This window comes from Trichomycterus rosablanca, chromosome 1, assembly GCF_030014385.1.
Source record: "Trichomycterus rosablanca isolate fTriRos1 chromosome 1, fTriRos1.hap1, whole genome shotgun sequence".
In the NCBI taxonomy this organism is placed as follows: domain Eukaryota; kingdom Metazoa; phylum Chordata; class Actinopteri; order Siluriformes; family Trichomycteridae; genus Trichomycterus; species Trichomycterus rosablanca.
The window spans coordinates 14592209-14610386 of NC_085988.1; the positions used below are offsets into that span (position 1 = coordinate 14592209).

The 18178-nt window shown below is 41.9% G+C and overlaps 1 protein-coding gene across 1 annotated transcript in view; it reads right to left on the reverse strand.

Moving 5' to 3' along the window:
- The window catches only part of ctnna1 (catenin (cadherin-associated protein), alpha 1), a 238033-nt gene that overhangs the window by 50360 nt on the left and 169495 nt on the right, over positions 1–18178 (reverse strand). Inside the window, exon 13 of the mRNA XM_063018999.1 lies at positions 8721–8869. Within this exon, the coding sequence (XP_062875069.1) occupies positions 8721–8869 (149 nt within the window). The remainder of the gene's footprint in view (positions 1–8720; positions 8870–18178) is intronic.

Sequence of the window (18178 nt, forward strand, 5' to 3'; positions counted from 1 at the left end):
GCGCATCCTCAAGTGGAAGGTGGAGGAGTTCAAGGTGTCTAACATCCACCAGCTCCGTGATGTCATCATGGAGGAGTGGAAGAAGATTCCAGTAGCAATCTGTGCAGCTCTGGTAATTCCATGCCCAGGAGGGTTAAGGCAGTGCTGGATAATAATGGTGGTCACACAAAATATTGACACATTTGGGCACAATTTGGACATGTTCACTGTGGGGTGTACTCACTTATGTTGCCAGCTATTTAGACATTAATGGCTGTGTGTTGAGTTATTTTCAGAAGACAGTAAATCTACACTGCTATACAAGTTGTACACTGACTACTCTAAGTTATATCCAAGTTTTATTTCTATAGTGTTGTCCCATGAAAAGATATAATGAAATATTTGCAGAAATGTGAGGGGTGTACTCACTTTTGTGATACACTGTGTCTGTCTATGTATGTGTCTGTCTGTCAGTGTGTGTATGTGTGTGTATGTATGTGTCTGTCTATGTATGTGTGTGTATATGTATGTGTCTGTGTGTCTGTCTAGGTCAGTGTGTGTATGTATGTGTCTGTCTGTCAGTGTGTATGTGTCTGTCTATGTATGTGTCTGTCTGTCTGTGTGTGTATGTATGTGTGTCTGTCTGTCAGTGTGTGTGTGTGTATGTGTCTGTCTGTGTGTGTATGTATGTGTGTCTGTCTAGGTCAGTGTGTGTATGTATGTGTCTGTCAGTGTGTGTATGTACAGTATGTGTCTGTCTATGTCAGTGTGTGTATGTATGTATGTGTCTGTGTGTCTGTCTATGTCAGTGTGTGTATGTATGTGTCTGTCTATGTCAGTGTGTGTATGTATGTGCCTGTGTGTCTGTCTATGTCAGTGTGTGTATGTGTCTGTGTCAGTCTGGCCATGTGTCTGTCTATGAGAGGAAGGGGCAGTTCAGGGAGTCACTTTGACCCTGCTGTACAAGTGACGGAGCAGAACCGAAATCCTTGCGTACACACACTGGGAATCCCAGTACTGATTCACCAGGTGACATTTATAAATAAATAAAGAAAGAAATAAATAAAAAGGGAGCATCCCTAACTGGGAAACACAACGTCCACCACTTCTCCCGATTACTATTCTCCTAGTGAAGCAGAGATGATGGTTGATGGAAAGTGAATCAGCCACCTTCTCCTTAATCTTCCATCCTTCCTCTCCACACCACCCCTCACTCGCAGACTCCTGCCCTGAATGCCAAGTGTGCACGTCAGACCTGTACTGCCCTATCGGTATGCAGTTTGAGCCGGCGCTAGCCTCTACTCGCCGCGCACGGGCAGGCGGAAATAAAAGGGCAGGCGTGACAAAGAGAAATAGATTGCGGCTCGAGGAGAGATGAGAGCGGATAGCGCGGCTGCCGAGTGCATCTGAGCCCGTGTTTAGCAGCAGAATCTGATGGACCGTGCTGACTGAGGGAAGAGATAGCGGTCCGGCACGCGAACGGCCAAACTGACAGAGAGGGAGGGAGGGAGGGAGCGCTGGGGAGAAACGTGCTGCACATCAATATCACAGCAGGATGACCCAGTAATATTCCATCATTCGGGAAGAACCGTTTGTTCATCTAAAGGGGAACGATCACTAAAACTAAAGATGTTATTACAGGGTGCCGAAGTGACGGCTCATTAGATCCGGGTGAGAATAATTAATCATCATGTTCCACAATACAGCATTTATATGCATGACTGTGATTTGACGTCACATCATATTCTTAATCACCCCAATCAAGTCTTTTAAACTACGAGCCGAATTCTACCTCATTCAATTCCAGGTCAATTAAATCCAGATTGTTTTTTGGATTTATTTTATTTCCTTCATAAAGATTGTAACATGTTTTAATTACTGGGGATTCATCAGTTCAAGTTTAATATCAAACACAGTCAGGGACAATTTTGTATCTCCAATTCACCTCACTTACACGTCTTTGTACTGTGAGAGGAAACCAGAGCGCCCGGAGGAAACCCACACAGACACGGGGAGAACATGCAAACTCCACACAGAAAGGACCCGGACCGCTTTACCTGGGAATTGAACCCAGGACCTTCTTGCTGTGTGGTGACAGTGCTGCCTTCTATGACTAGCCCACCACCGCTAAGATCTGGGTTCCAATCACACATCGCTATCGGCCTGCCGGGCATCTACTCTGGGTGTCTGATTAACTATATCTGACTTGTCGATGAATTGGCATTCTGTCCAGGCTATTTCAGCCTTGTGCTCAGTGTTTCTCGGTGGAACCAGACCCACTTTGACCCTGACCAGGATTAAGTGGTTGATAAAAATGGAAATGGGAAATGGAAGGAAAAAAGGTGGATTAACCGCTGTTATTCACAACTTTGAAACAACAGCAAGATCCACTATTCTAGAAAGACTTTCTACCTAGAAAGAATGTAGGAGTGTGTCTGTGGGGATTTGTACCCACTCATGCGCTGCTGCTGCTGGAAAAGAAGGCCAAGCTGACAACTGAGGGTTCAATTTTGCAGAGCACTGGAGTTCCTTACACACCAAACCACGGACCATGTTTACTCGTGCTAAAACGGGAAAGGACCTTCCTTAAACTGTTGACACCCAGTTAAAAGCATACAACCGATTTCATTCTTATGTTTTACCACTGCTTTATTTAGGTCAGGGTCATGGTGGGTCTATTTTCTCCTGGACACAAGGCGGTAACACATCCCGAGACAGGATGCCAATCAATCCTAGGCATTGACCATAGCACAGCTGGTGATTCGAAACCAGGATCACAGCAGTAGTGCACTAATGTGATTTAGTACTGTGCCACAGTGTGCAAAATGACACACGGGGGCCGAGCAGTCTATTATGCAACATGGTGGAGACCTGGGTGAGAGTCTTGGCAAAGTCACAGGCCTGGTCAAGCTCTTTACACACACACAACTGAGGTATCAGAGGGAGGAGAGGGCAGTTTGGGGAGTCACTTTGATCCCGCTGTACAGGTGACACCTACTGTCTGGTAAAAAGAAGTGGCACCCCGCTGCACAGTATAGCAGATCTGAGCAGTGGAGTTTAGGGAGAAAGGGTGATGAAAAGTGATCCAGTCACACAGGAGCGAGGGAATGATTCGTTCAGCGCTCAGAGTGAATGTATGAGCAGGGCGGGAGCGGACTGACGTTCGGTGAATGTGAACGCGATGAACACGCAGAGCTGGACGGGGCTGCTGGTGTTCCACTTTATTCAGGTTAAACGTACAGTGTCTTGGCACAATCGAGGACTCGCTGGGAGAAAAATGCCCGCCAGTGCCGCTGCTCTGATCCCGTCATTAGTCCTGCCGATGGAGCGCCGGTCTCAAACGATGATGCATTCGAGCAGGACAGGGACGAGCGGCTGTCCGGAGAGGCGCGCCGGGTCAGCACCATTAGAGGTTTTTCCCCTGGCTGATTTTTTCTCCCTGCTTTATCTCCAATCTAGTATTTTCTACCAACGCCCTCGGACACGTGTCCTATCTGGATCTGCGTCTCATCACCTGCCAGTGTTGGGTTCTCACATAGCCTTTTTCTCACATAGCTCCGTTCCGGTTCACAAACTTGATTCTGAACCGGTTCAGCGTCTTTCAACCAACAAAAAAAATAAGTAAATAAAAATATTTTAAAAAAGGAGGTTCCAGCAAAGAACATTCACAAGTTTGTGACTACAGCAGCATTTATTTCTCTAATAGGTCTTTCTCCCTAGAAAAAATTTAAGAGTGCACCTGTGGGAATTTGTACCCTTTCATGTGCTGATGCTGAAGAATGGCCAAGCTGACAAATGATGTTTTAATTTTGCAGAGCACTAGAGTTCCTACACATTGGACCAAGTTTGGTCGTGCCGTCACAAGAGAGGGCCTTCATTAGACTGTTGCCACCAAGTCAAAAGCATACAATTGATTTCATTTTTACATTTTACCAGCGGTTTATCCTGGTCCGGGTCATGGTGTGTCCATTTTCCCCCCGGGTGCAAGGCAGTAACACACCCTGGACAACATGAGATTTTTCAGCGCGAACCGCAACGTCATCTGTGGGCGTGTCAAGTTGTAGAGGTTTAGGTGCTTTCACATGAGAAACGGCAAAAACGCTTCCATCTTCTGATTGACGCGCCATTCACCTGATTGAACTTTGACCCAGTTGGCCGCTGATATTTTTAAAGCTCCTCTAATGAGACAAACTGTTTGATATGATGCAATAAAAGCCACTCAGGTCATACAAAATGCTTTTTAAAAAAATATATTTTCTTTATGCATTTTCTCCCCTTTTTCCAGCGCGCTGTTGCCCGATTGCGTCACGCTACCTCTCCACCAATGCTGATCCCTGCTCTGATTGAGGAGAACGAAGCTGACCCACGCCCCCCTCCGACACGTGGGCAGCATGCCGTATGCATCTCATCACCTGCACTTTGACGAGTGCAGTGCAGCCCAGCGTTGTGTAAGGAGAGACACACCCTGAGAACACTCTTTTCTCATCTCTGTGCAGGCGCCATCAATCAGCCAGCAGAGGTCGTATTTGCACCAGTCATGGGAGAGAGACCCCATCCGGCTTAGTCCCGCCCATATCTGAACAAAAGGCCAATCGTTGTTCATGTGGTCGCTCAGCCTTAGCCGGTAGGCAGAGCTGAGATTCGATACAATGTATTCAAGATCCCAGCTCTGGTTCCAGCGTGTGTTTTTACCGCTGCGCCACCTGAGCATGAACAAAACATAGTGACTAATTGTACTAAATAAACGACAGAGGAATTTCAGCAGTAAAAACAGAGAAGTTTAGTGTTCCTATGTCGTACTGTTAGTACATTCAGCTACATTAAGCTTTCCTCAGCACCCCAAGCTGCATAACAAGTTTAAAAGTGAAACCACCACACGGTGAAGTAAATACAGCTAAACACAGGTACATGTGGATGCTTTTAGAGTGGATTTGATGGTTATTTCACACAAGTGGATGTTCGCGTTGTGGAACACTTGACATTTTACCTCACCGCTCAAGCCGAGCACAATTTGTCATGTGAATGCACTAAAGCAAGCGACAGCTTATCTAGAGTAACTTTAAAGGTCTTCTTATCAGCAAAAGTCAATCGATGCACAACAACAGCACAAATGCTCGCAGGTAATCCATACGCTCCGTCACCTTGTTACTACTCTTTATTGTGGTTGTGCAATGCCCACAGTTGATGATGCATGCTTGGCTCCCAAAACTGGTGGCCGGTTTTTTAAAAAAACACCAAGGTTCAAAGAAACATGAACGGAACTGGTTCAAGAACCAGAGTTCTTTTGACGGAAAAGCGCTACCAGAGAACCCAGCGAGACGCCATGTGACCTCACCAGCGCCCCTTTTCCACCGACGCGGCACGGAGCCTGTTCCGGTTCCCGAACTTGATTATGAACCGGTTCCGCGTGTTTCCACCGGGAAAAAGAGGTTCCAGACAGAGAACTAGCGGGCCAATCTGGCACCACAGAATACTTGGTTTACTTGGCCGAACCGTGACGTCCGTCAGTGGGCGTGTCATGTTGTACAGCATAGCGACAGCAACAATGCCGTCAGTTCACCTGATTACATTTTGAGCCAGTTTGCCGGTGATATTTTCAAAGCGCCTTTAAAAAGGTGAATTGTGTGATTTGACGTAGTAAAAGTGACCAGGACAGAACGAAAAACTAAAAAAAATAAAGCGTGAAGCTTTTTCAACTCCCCGAGCCGCATAAACACACGTGAAGTAAATCCAGTTAAACACAGATACATGTGGTATTTTAGAGTGGATTTGATGGTTATTTCACACAGATGGATGTTCGTGTCGTGGAACTTTAATGATGTTTCACCGCTCAAGTCGAGCGCTGAGCAAATCGGCTATTTGCGCCAAGGGTCGCGGTGAAACCGAAGCACAAAACGCTTCTCACGTTAATAAACGAAAGAAAACAACAACTGAGACAAACAAGTCACGTCTTCTTATCACCGATTGTTAGATCAATGCTTTTTACATAAAAACAAACATCTGTAAGAGCAGCACAAATGCTCACACATAATCTACACACTCCACTATGATATTACTACTCTTAACTTTGGTTAAGTAACGCCCACCGTTGATGACGCTGCTTGGTTCACAAAAACTGGTGGAAACGCGCGTCGGTTCTCTACAGAACACCAAGGTTCAGAGAAATCTGAACAGAACCGGTTCAAGAACCATGTTTTTTTTGGTGGAAAAGGGGTACAGGAGAAGCATTACATCTACATTTCTGTCATTTAGCAGACGCCTTTATTGTGAGCGACTTACAATACTGTGACAGTATTGTCTAAACAATTCATGGTTAAGGGCCTTGCTCCAGGGCCCAACAAAAGAAACCTATAAGAGGTGGGGCTTGAACCAGCAACCTTCTGATCACTAATTCAGTATCTTAACCACTAGGCTTCAACGTCCCTATAAAGCAGACGTGCAAAAGATGAAGTTTTAGATTTCTAGATGGACCACGCTCTGATGTCTGCTCACTTTTAGTCCAGCACTTTACAGCTTCCTCAAAACTTAAGTGAAGAGAAGGTGACTGAGGGCGTGCAGGTAGAAACAGACTCGGAGCAGATAAACTGTGCAGCAGATTAGGAAATCCAATGTAGAATTACAGCGCCCGCCCCCCTCCAAGCAGCTCCCCTCTCGCCCTCTAGTTAATAAAACAAAGTGCTTATTAAGCGACCATTCTCAAAATCAATTACTTATTATAATGAAAACAGTGTAATTGCTCCCAAATCTAATTCTGCTCCTCGTGAAACTCCAGGCTCTTGTTATTTATCCTACTGCGCCGGTGGCAAATTGAAAAGGAACGTGGCAGTACAGAACGCCAGGTAACACTTAACCGAAATAAAGGGGGTGAAATGAATCAGAGCAAGGGTAGGGGGTGAGAATCAGTACACACAGGTCTCGGCTGACGGGGCACCACGCTTTGTCTTCGGGAAATGACTCTGAAAGGCGAGAGTTTGCAATTACCAGTAAAAGGGCCGTTCTGCTGAATCGGTGTCATTTCCATCCCCGGGACATATATGTATAAATGTAACTTTAAAATGCATTTTCTAATTGAGCAAAGTGTCCTGCACACTGATTTATTCAAAAATTTAGGACATATAAAAATAAATAAATAAATAAATAAGTAAATAAATAAATAAATAAATAAATAAATAAATAAATAAATAAATAAATAAATAAAGAAAGAAAGAAAGAAAGAAAGAAAGAAAGAAAGAAAGAAAAAGAAGGAAATAAATAAATAAAGGAAAGAAGGAAATAAATAAAGAAAGAAAGAAAGAAGGAAAGAAGGAAATAAAGAAAGAAAGAAAGAAAGAGAGAGAGAGAGAGAGAGAGAGAGAGAGAGAGAGAGAGAAAGAGAGAAAGAGAGAAAGAAAGAAAGAAAGAAAGAAAGAAAGAAAGAAAGAAAGAAAGAAAGAAAGAAAGAGAGAAAAAGAAGGAAAGAAAGAAAGAAAGAGAGAAAAAGAAGGAAAGAAAGAAAGAAAGAGAAGGAAGGAAGGAAGGAAGGAAGGAAGGAAGGAAGGAAGGAAGGAAGGAAGGAAGGAAGGAAGGAAGGAAGGAAGGAAGGAAAGAAAGAAAGAAAGAAAAAGAAGGAAAGAAAGAAAGAAAGAGAAGGAAGGAAGGAAGGAAGGAAAGAAAGAAAGAAAGAAAAAGAAGGAAAGAAAGAAAGAAAGAGAAGGAAGGAAGGAAGGAAGGAAGAAAGGAAGGAAGGAAAGAAAGAAAGAAAAAGAAGGAAAGAAAGTAAGAAAGAGAAGGAAGGAAGGAAGGAAGGAAGGAAGGAAGGAAAGAAAGAAGGAAAGAAAGAAAGAAAGAGAAGGAAGGAAGAAAGGAAGGAAGGAAGGAAGGAAGGAAGGAAGGAAGGAAGGAAGGAAAGAAAGAAAGAAAAAGAAGGAAAGAAAGAAAGAAAGAGAAGGAAGGAAGGAAGGAAAGAAAGAAAGAAAAAGAAGGAAAGAAAGAAAGAAAGAGAAGGAAGGAAGGAAAGAAAGAAAAATGGAACAAGAAGCAAAGAAAAAGAAAGGAGAAAGAAAAAAAGAAAAAAGGAAAGAACAAGAAATAAAGAAAAAGAAAGAAAGAAAGAAAGAAAGAAAGAAAGAAAAGGAGAAATAAATAAATAAAAATAAATAAAGGACTATAGAAATAAAGAGCAATAAATAAATTAATTAAAAAAGAAAGAGAAATACATAAATAAATAGAGAAATAAATAAATTAATAAATAAAGAGAAAAAAGAGAATTAAAGAAAGAAAGAGAAATACATAAATAAATTAAAAAAGATAAATAAATAAACTAAATAAAATAAATAAATAGAGAAATAAATAAATAAACTAATAAATAAATAAAGATAGAAATAGAAAGAAATACATAAAGCAAGAAAGAGTCTGTCTGTCTTTACACCAGCTAGCGGTGAATTCCTCAGTGTTGGGTTCCAACACAGAGCTGGACCGCATACAGACCCTCCTCCTTGAGACTAAGGTCTTAAGGAAGACCGCATTCACTCAGTAATCCTCCACTGCTCACACCTTGACCAGACCGTCAAAGTCGTTGTAGCAGAGGCGAGAAGGTTCTAACCCTGTTCCCCCCCTCAGGAACGACCAGGCTGGTGGCATCCACATCACTTTTTTTCGTTTAATAGTTTCAGTACTACGTTTATTTCTATACCTACTCAAAGTAAATGTTAACACCACTGCTGTTGAGAGTGTACAGTAATGAGTGTGAAGTGTATGGTTACCCGGATCATGAGCACGGCCTTCCTGATGTCCCTCACGCCGTCGTACACCAGCCGTGAAGCATCGATAAACTCGTTCTCATCCACCGGGTGAGAGTTGGCGCTCAGGGCCTCCACAGCTGCCTCCACCTGCTCGGTGAAACGTGGCATCACTGAACACACAAAAATGAAGAGAAGAAACGTAAGAGATGTCACCATAGAAACGCACAAAAAATATCACATTAATAAAAGAGCGCTGTTTGAGGTGTACACGCAGGTAGAAAAAAAAAAAAGTGTCATGTGACCAGCTCTAATTTTCGAGCTTTCCCCAGCATGAGTTATCATCTAACAGAAAAGAACCTAGAACGTCTCCAGTCTAGCTACGAGTGGCCAATGACAAAGAAAATCACTATCTGCTATTTGAAAGCAGATATTTGCATGTATTCGAGTTTTAGTGGGCTTCGGTATTCCCATAAGTCTCTTCACTCCTCATTTAGGTGTGTAACAAGTGGGTAGGGATTGGGGTTTGGAGTTTTACACAACCTACACACACACACACACACACAACAGCTCAGCTTCTGTGTTTGTTTGTTTGTTTATTAGGATTTTAACGTCATGTTTTACACTTTTGGTTACATTCATGACAGGAAACGGTAGTTTTATCTTCACACAAGGTCCATCAGTTCACAAGGTTATACCGAACACACTCATGGACAATTTAGTATCTCCAGTTTACCTCACTTGCATGTTTTTGGACTGTGGGAGCAAACCGGAGCTCCTGGAGTAAACGGGGGAGAACATGCAAACTCCACACAGAAAGGACCCGGGCCGCCCCAGCTTCTGTGTACACACACGTATTACAGCTCAGGGCCTCAGAGTTCTGAAGCGGTTAAGTGCCTTGCTCAGGGGTCCAACAGTGGCGATGGTGGGGCAACCTTATGATTGTTAGTCCAAGTACCTTAACCACTGAGCTACTGCTGCCACTGCTGGTATGTATGGCACCAGAAAGGTGAAACCAGAAAAGTACTATCCCCACGGTCAAGTATTGAGGTAGGCATGTGACTGGCATCAAGGATTCAGGACGCATTTGCGCTGGCTGTGCCGTTGTTTCCTATGGAGCGTGGCGGTGCCGCTTAGCTTGCCGCTGCGCCTCTCTAAGCACCTGATTGAACTTTGACCCAGTTTGCCACTGACCTTTTCATCGCTCCTCCAATGAGACAAACAGTTTGATATGAGGCGGTAAAAGCGACTTGGGCGGAACGAACAACACAACATGAACAAAGCATAGTGAAGAGAACTTATGAGCAGTAATAATTAAGACAGGTTTAGTGTTCCTGTGTCGTCCTTTTAATATTGTAAACCACACTGTGGTGGTGATTTGCGTCGAGGCTTGTGGTTTTGAATGTGCCCTCACAGTGGCACCAGTTCATTTTAGAGAGGACCGTTCTGCCGTCTGTAGTGAAAGTAAACCTTGGTGATTATTGGACTAAACTGGTCACCCAGGCAAGAAGGGACTTAAAAGCAAGGTGGGATTCGGTTAATTGTTATGGGGGTGCTTTTCTACACCAGGAACATGGAGGCTTGACTTGAAGTGATGGATGGATACAGGACAGTCAGATACAGGGCCACCATTGGTTGGGAAAAGCACCTTAAATTGGTGGCATCTAACATAGCAGTGACCCAAAGCATACAGCCAAAACAACACAGGAGTGGCTTAAGGCGAGATATGAATATTCTGAAGTCAAGACCTAAAGACAGTAGTTCAAAGACACTCGCCATTCAATCTGACAGAGCTCCGACATATGGAATAAACTACCCAAATCTAGGTGTGCTAGATCTTCTAGAAGCTTCCAGAAGGCTTACAGCTCTAATAGCCACCCAAGAGGCTCCTGCAAAGTATTGAATGAAAGTTCTGAGCACTTGTGTCATCAGAGATTTCAGATTCAACAATTCCAGTCTGACTCAGAACCTCGCATTTAATTAGAGAAGCAGCTCAGTACAAATCGATGACTGGCTCTCTGTTAATGAATGAGACTTTTTATTCGTGAGCGTGAAGCGGCTGCAGTGGGACGCCTAGCGATTTACTGAAGACCGGTGGGCTGCTGAACTTTAACGAGCACTCTGGGTAACGTTTTTACCGGCGAGCGCTCCAGTGCGGAGACAGCGAGTACAATGACTCTTTCAGGAATCTTTCATCAGGCTTATTAACTTGAGATTTGTGTTTTAATCACTGCGTCATTTAAAGAGCTGTATTTTAAACCTCCTCATATTCGGTGTGCCGGGCAGCATTAAATCCAGACGGATTACAGGATGAGGTACAAGTGCAGATCCTGCTTTATATTTATGCTCATTGTGTTGAGGTGCCAGTCTGTAGCAAGGTTTCGCTCATGTTATGGACATGCCAAGGAGCCTTCACTTCACCAAAATAAACATGGCAAACAGGAGGAACGTAAACAATCCAGTCCTGTATTATGATGAAAATGTGTTCAGAGTAATTGTTTCTGGACCCTTGTGTTGTCTTAAGGATCAAAAACAACCCACCAATATACACCGACCAGGCATAACATTATGACTACTGACAGGTGAAGTGAATAACACTGATTATCTCTTCATCACGGCACCTGTTAGTGGGTGGGATATTAGGCAGCAAGTGAACATTTTATCCTCGAAGTTGATGTTAGAAGCAGGAAAAATGGACAAGCGTGAGGATTTGAGCGAATTTGACAAGGGCCAAATTGTGATGGCTAGACGACTGGGTCAAAACATCTCCAAAACTGCAGCTCTTGTGGTCAGTATCCATTAAAAGAGGTATAACGAAGAAACAGTGGTAAACCGGCGACATGGTCATGGGTGGCCAAGGCTCATTGATGCACGTGGGGAGCGAAGGCTGGCCCGTGTGGTCCGATCCAAAAGACGAGCTACTGTAGCTCAAACTGCTGAAGAAGTTAATGCTGGTTCTGATAGAAAGGTGTCAGAATACACAGAGCATCACGGGGCTGTTTTGGCAGCAAAAAGGGGACCAACACAATATTAGGAAGGTGGTCATAATGTTATGCAAGTTGATTTATTTTTTCAATATGTGTATTTTAGTAAAATAAACACAAATGGTGCATTAGAAAAATGCAAGTAATCAGAGCTTGTTCTCTGCTGGAGATTTTCCAGTTATTAATTGGAAAATTAAAACATTAACATCCAGTCTGCTGATTTGTTTCAGAATAAGCAAGATTCAGAATTCGTGTTGAACATTAGAGACACTGTTCAAAAGATGTGTCTGTGTGAAAAAGAAAACCTGTCACAATGAAGAGTATTCAAATTAAGAGAGCAAACACTCCACCATCACATAACGGCCACCAATCCGAACGGAAATAATTAGCACATCCTTTATGCAAGTGGTGGTACCTGCCAGTCTATTCACATCAGCTCACAGACCCTGGCTGCTAAAGCCACGCTGATTGATGGGAAGACTGGGATTATACTATCGAGTGCAGAAAGAGAGGGATTGGGATGCAGCCAGAATGGTGGACGTTCTGGTTTATTTCAGCACTTCTGTGAATTGGTCGGGACAGAAGTCTAATAAATGTAATATATTAGAATGGATTTGATGGGTCTGATTACCGTGTGCATGCTTAAACTGCACACATGGGCACTAAGGTCTTAAGTAAGGGACGTCTATGTGTAATCGAATGACCGACAAAATACGCAGTTAGATAAATGCTGAAGGTTCAAAATGTTATTTAAATTTGTTTATAAGAGGATGAGGGATTTGAACAGAGTAGAGGTACAGATCTCTAAACACACTAGAGCTCAGACTGCTGATGAGACCCAACTGCAGTTCACATGCACTGTTCAAATCCTAGCAGCATATTTTTTATACATTTATATTATTTATAAATGTTAAAATTATACCAGATTAAAACCAAAAGCTGTTTCCTATTGGTATGACTCAAGACTTCAGACTCGACTCTGACTCGTTTCAAATGACTCGGACTCGCATAAAATGACTTGTGTCCAACAAAAGTCAGCAACATTAGTTACGTGTGATAATTATATAAATAAATAAATAAAAATGTTGACATCATTCTGATCGTGTTATTTTCTGCTCTCTAATAACGCTCCGGCCGTTTTAAACCGCAACACACAATGGCTAAATGTTCCAGCTTCCGGTATAGTGATGAAGCGTCGCTTCCTACTTAAAATGGTGGAATACCCTACGTAGTGCACTTCACAGTAACAGCTAATGTGAATGGAACGCTCCTACAGAATTGGCGCTAATGATTGTAAGAACCGCAGTCAGACTTTCTGATTGTAATTGTTAGTAAGAAATGCTATTTGTACTTATTTAGTTTCCAGCGTCACACAGATGATTGTTAGTGAAACGCTTGATTGACTTTCTAACGAGTTCATGTTTTACTTCACAACCGGGAAAAGTTTGGAGGTTTTTAATTATAAGCACATTTACAAAATAACGAATTATATTCCTAACGGGACACACGGTTATAAATGTAATAGCATCTGGAACAAGCTAAGGTAAGCAGTATTATGGATTTTTTGCTGTGTTTGGGATTTTGGCCGCTGTGCCGTAATTTGCAATGAAAACAAAACGTCAGTTTAAGCTTTTAACTGGTACTTAAGAAAGTAAAGGCACGAAGTAAAATGGCAAAATACAGTCGCTAATCTGTTGTTGTTTTTATCTGAACAGATTATTTGTTTATTTCTACGCTACATTTCCAATATATGTTTTGTGTTTATTATACTGACTTGTGACTTGACTCGGACTGTAGCCTAAAGACTCGTGACTTGACTCGGACTCGTATTTTGTGACTTGTGAACAACTCTGGTATGACTAAACACATTCACATTTGTGGCACTTAGCAGACGCTCTTATTCAAAGCAACTTGCAATTATGACTAGGGATGTAATGATGCACCACAAGACAGTTAAAAATCGGTTCACATGTGTAACGATTCAAATCGGTTTACATATAATGAATCGATATTCACTTTAAAACAGCAGAGGGGCACTGGTGCTATTTAGCTCACCTGGTTGACGTCACTACAGGGTTGCCAGGTTCGGAATTTTCCAGCCAAATGTATTCATGTGAGGATACTTTATTTGTATTATTCATTTATTTATTTAATGTGGGATTTATTTCATTTCAGTTTTCTTTTTTTACACAAAAATGGAAAATGTGCAGCTTTAGTTTTGCAGTTTGTACCTAGCTCAAAAATAAAAGTGCATTCATTATTTAGATGAATAAAAGATAAGCACTTTTATAAGCACAGTATTTTAATTGATTTTTTAAGAGAAATAAAAGGAAACTTTGTTATAATTTATCTTCAATTTCATTTTGTTAAAAAATAAATAAATCGAAAACCGTGAACCGTATTGCATTGTGGGTAGAGTGTATCGTTACATCCCTAATTATGACTGAACACAATTTGAGCAACTGAAGGTTAAGGGCCTTGCTCAAGGGTCCAATGGTCATGGGGCTTGAATCAGCTGAGCCACTACTACTGTACAATGATCTTGGTGAAACCAGGTCTCCCCCTCACAATCTCTCAGACAGAAAGGAGGTTTGTGATTTTTACTGAAAAACCCCGACATCTGATGCGCCATAAATAAATACATCAATTAAAACAATTAAATTCGACAAGATCTGCATGAGTGTAAGCAGGTAAACATGGAGGCTCAGTAACCCGGCAGAATTGCAGAGACCAGGATTTGTTGGCACCAATATTCAGTACTTTAAACCGTGGACAGTAGGGAGGATGACACTTTTGACTGACCTGACTACCATCTGTCCAATATTTGATAGATTCCTGACAGTCTCATGAACAACTGATTGCCATGCACATTTTGGGTGGTGATCCTAATGTTCTAGTCACTGAATCTGTTATTTCAGGGTAAAAAAAATAATGCACCCCACCCCCACTGGTGGCTAAAAAACAGCCAGGATTATTAATATGCAACAGATGACCTTTTCCTTCCTAAGCTTTGGTCAGAATCTCTCCTAGAGGTCAGAGAGCAGGACACATGACTTCAAACATTAGACGCTCACAGTAAACGAATTTAGCTTCTGTGGCTGAATGGAATCTCTGCATCTCGTGCACTTGCCTTAAATTTAGGCCGAGCAAAGAAAAGAAGTGGACGCAGAGCCACTGGAGAAATGAACTAGAGTTAGGAAATTAAAGACAAACTACCCCTAATTTCGCAAAATTGGCCACTTGACTCAGCATGATCCAGAGCAGCTCGCTCAGCTGCTTTGGGACCCAAATTCTGGCTGTACAAATTCCTGCTCATCTGTAAAGGAAATAGAAGCTCCCGCTGGATTTAAACGCACCATTACACCAACGTCCACCACTCGACTGCTGTTTAAAAATCTACCAACCATCCAGAGAGAAAGAGAAAATAGAGTAAAATAGGCTCTGCTTCGAAAATTCCCATGTTTTTAGGAAATAGAATTTGGAACAGTAAGCCCTCCCCATTCTGGTCTCGGTCGCAGTGGTTCCAGTAAAACATCAGAAGCGAGGGCAAGAACACAACCTATCTCCACACATTTATTTAATCTTTGAACTACACCCAAGGGTCTATTTGTGGAAGGGGAGGGCTTGCACCACCCTCATGCTGGCTGAGGACAACTGCAGGCTGAGAGAAGAACGTCATACTATGCATTGTGTGTTCTGCCAGAGAATTGCAACCATATCCGCCACAGGTGGCTCATTGCACAGTGATTTAATGCTAGCAAACAATCGTGGTTCGAACTCACAGGTTCCATTCTCAGTAGAGCTGTCAACCTGGCTGGGAATCCTCACAAACATAACTGGTTGTGTTTAAGGGTGGGTCTTCTCCCACTGCAGCTATGATATGTGATCTTCGGAACGGGTCTAAGCACCTATGCCATTGGGGTTTGGTGGGTGGGGGTTTGTCACATGGAGCATAGTGTGGCTCTCAGTACATGATAAGGCTTTGTGTTGGAATCAAACACTGTGGATCTGCTGCCTCTTGCATAATTTGCCAATCAGGAACTTAATAGACAGATGGATGAATGGATGGATGGATGAAGAGACAGATAGGAAGACAGACAGAGATGATGGATAGATAGATAGATAGATAGATAGATAGATAGATAGATAGATAGATAGATAGATAGATAGATAGATAGATAGACAGATAGATAGACAGATAGATAGACAGATAGATAGATAGATAGATAGATAGATAGATAGATAGAAAAATGATAGATAGATGAATGGATAGACAGACAGACAGATAAATGTAAATAGATAGACAGATGGATAGATAGACAGACAGACGATAGACAGATAGACATACAGATAGATGATAGATACATGGAGAGATAGACAGACAGACAGACAGACGATAGACAGACAGAGACGATAGATAGATAGAAAGACAGACAGACAGACACATATGGGTAGATAGATAGATAGATAGATAGACAGACAGACATGATAGAGACAGACAGATGATAGAGACAGACATGGATATATGGATAGATAGATAGATACATATAGATGATAGATGGATAGACAGACAGATGATAGACAGACAGACAGATGATAGATAGATGGATAGACAGATGATAGACAGATGATAGATAGACAGACAGATAGATAGATAGATAGATAGATGATAGACGATAAACAGACAGAGATAGATGGATAGATAGACAGACAGACAGAACGATAGATGATAGATAGACAGATGATAGAGTCAGACAGACAGATATATAGATAGACAGAGATGATAGATAGATAGATAGATAGATAGATAGATAGATAGATAGATAGATAGATAGACAAAGAGATGATAGACAGATAGACAGACAGACAGATAGATAGACAGGGAGATGATTGATAGATAGAGAGATAGATAGAGACAGACAGACAGACAGATAACTTTATTAATCCCAAAAGGAAAGTCAAGCATTACAGCAGCTCAAGATACATTCATGTGTATATGGAGAACCTGACCAGGCCTCAGCTCCTTCAATTCCCCTCTATCCTATACCAGCAGTTGATCCAGGGCTATGAAATTCCTCCCAGACAGTTGAAATACCACCAGAGGATGTAAATCTTCCTTCACTATTATAAAGTACCTCACTGCACCATCATAAAGCATTTCTGCGGCCGCATTTCCAAAACGCCCTTCAATTCGAGCGCTATTAACACGTCCGCTATGTCGAGTCTCTAAAGAATGTGCAATTTGCAATCAAAAAAGAAATGAAGCAAAGCTTGTGTGTTCAACAAATACCAATTTTCCCACAGGCACAAATGCATCAGCACATTTTACACTAACATTTTTTGCTCCAGTAGTTTTTATGCTTTAGTGCCAGAGCAAAATCCAGTCCTTTTAGAGCTGCTGCTACGTGAAATACTTCTCCAGAACAGATCTGAAATATTAAAAGAGCCGCTTTATTGCCAGTGTAACGCTGCTATATGGAAATGTTATTTTCATTGCAGATGGGTTTCTTGACTGTATAGCGCAATCTAAATATATACAAACAGCAACAATACATTTCATAATGCGCTGGTGTGACATACTTATTAGTACAACAGTATATATAAGAGGATGCTCGGATGGCGCAGCAATCTATTATGCAAGCCTACCAGATAGGTTTGGATTTGGAAAGGCCTTCGGAGATCTAGGACAGTTCCAGTTTTGATTCAGCAATGCATAAAACTGTTTGGCAACATGGATCAGCATTTTGTCTGGTGCAAGAATGGTGAGACTTATGACAAGAAGAATACTATTTAATTTAGCTGTTTTACACCATGATTACACCATAGTCATATTCACAGCAGGAAGAGTAAATTACTTAGAATAGAACACAGTGGAACCTTGTAACTTGACTTTCAGTCTGAAAGCTCCACATGTATCTGTGTTTATCTGGCTTTTCCTCCCGTTTCACTTTTAAACTTGTGTTACAGCTCGAGGTTCTGAGAAATTGTGAGAATCAGTTTAACTGTATTTAAATGTTTTTCAATTGTATTTCAGTGTTTTATATTATGTTTGTGTTATTTTCAGTGTATAAGTGTCAAAATTAACCCCATTATTTTAAATTAGCCTAAAATATATGCAGTTCCACAGGACCACGGAACACATTAACAGGTTTTCCCAAACATCCTTATGGAAATAAAAATACCTTGAAACTGAACGTCTCTTAAACTCGACGCCACTTCCAGAACCAACCGACGTCGAGTTTTAAGGTACCACTGTATAAGAAGACCTTTATTTGTCATATATACAGATACAGGTGTACAGTACAACCAAGTACTTTTTTTTCCGCATATCCTAGCTTGTTTGGAAGCTGGGGTCAGAGCGCAGGGTCAGCCATTGTACGGCGCCCCTGAAGCCAAGAGGGTTAATAGCCTTGCTCAAAGCACCAAGTGGCAAAGAGGTAGAGCTAAGATTCAAACCCTCAACCTATCGATTGATGGCCCAAAGCTCTACCCACTAGG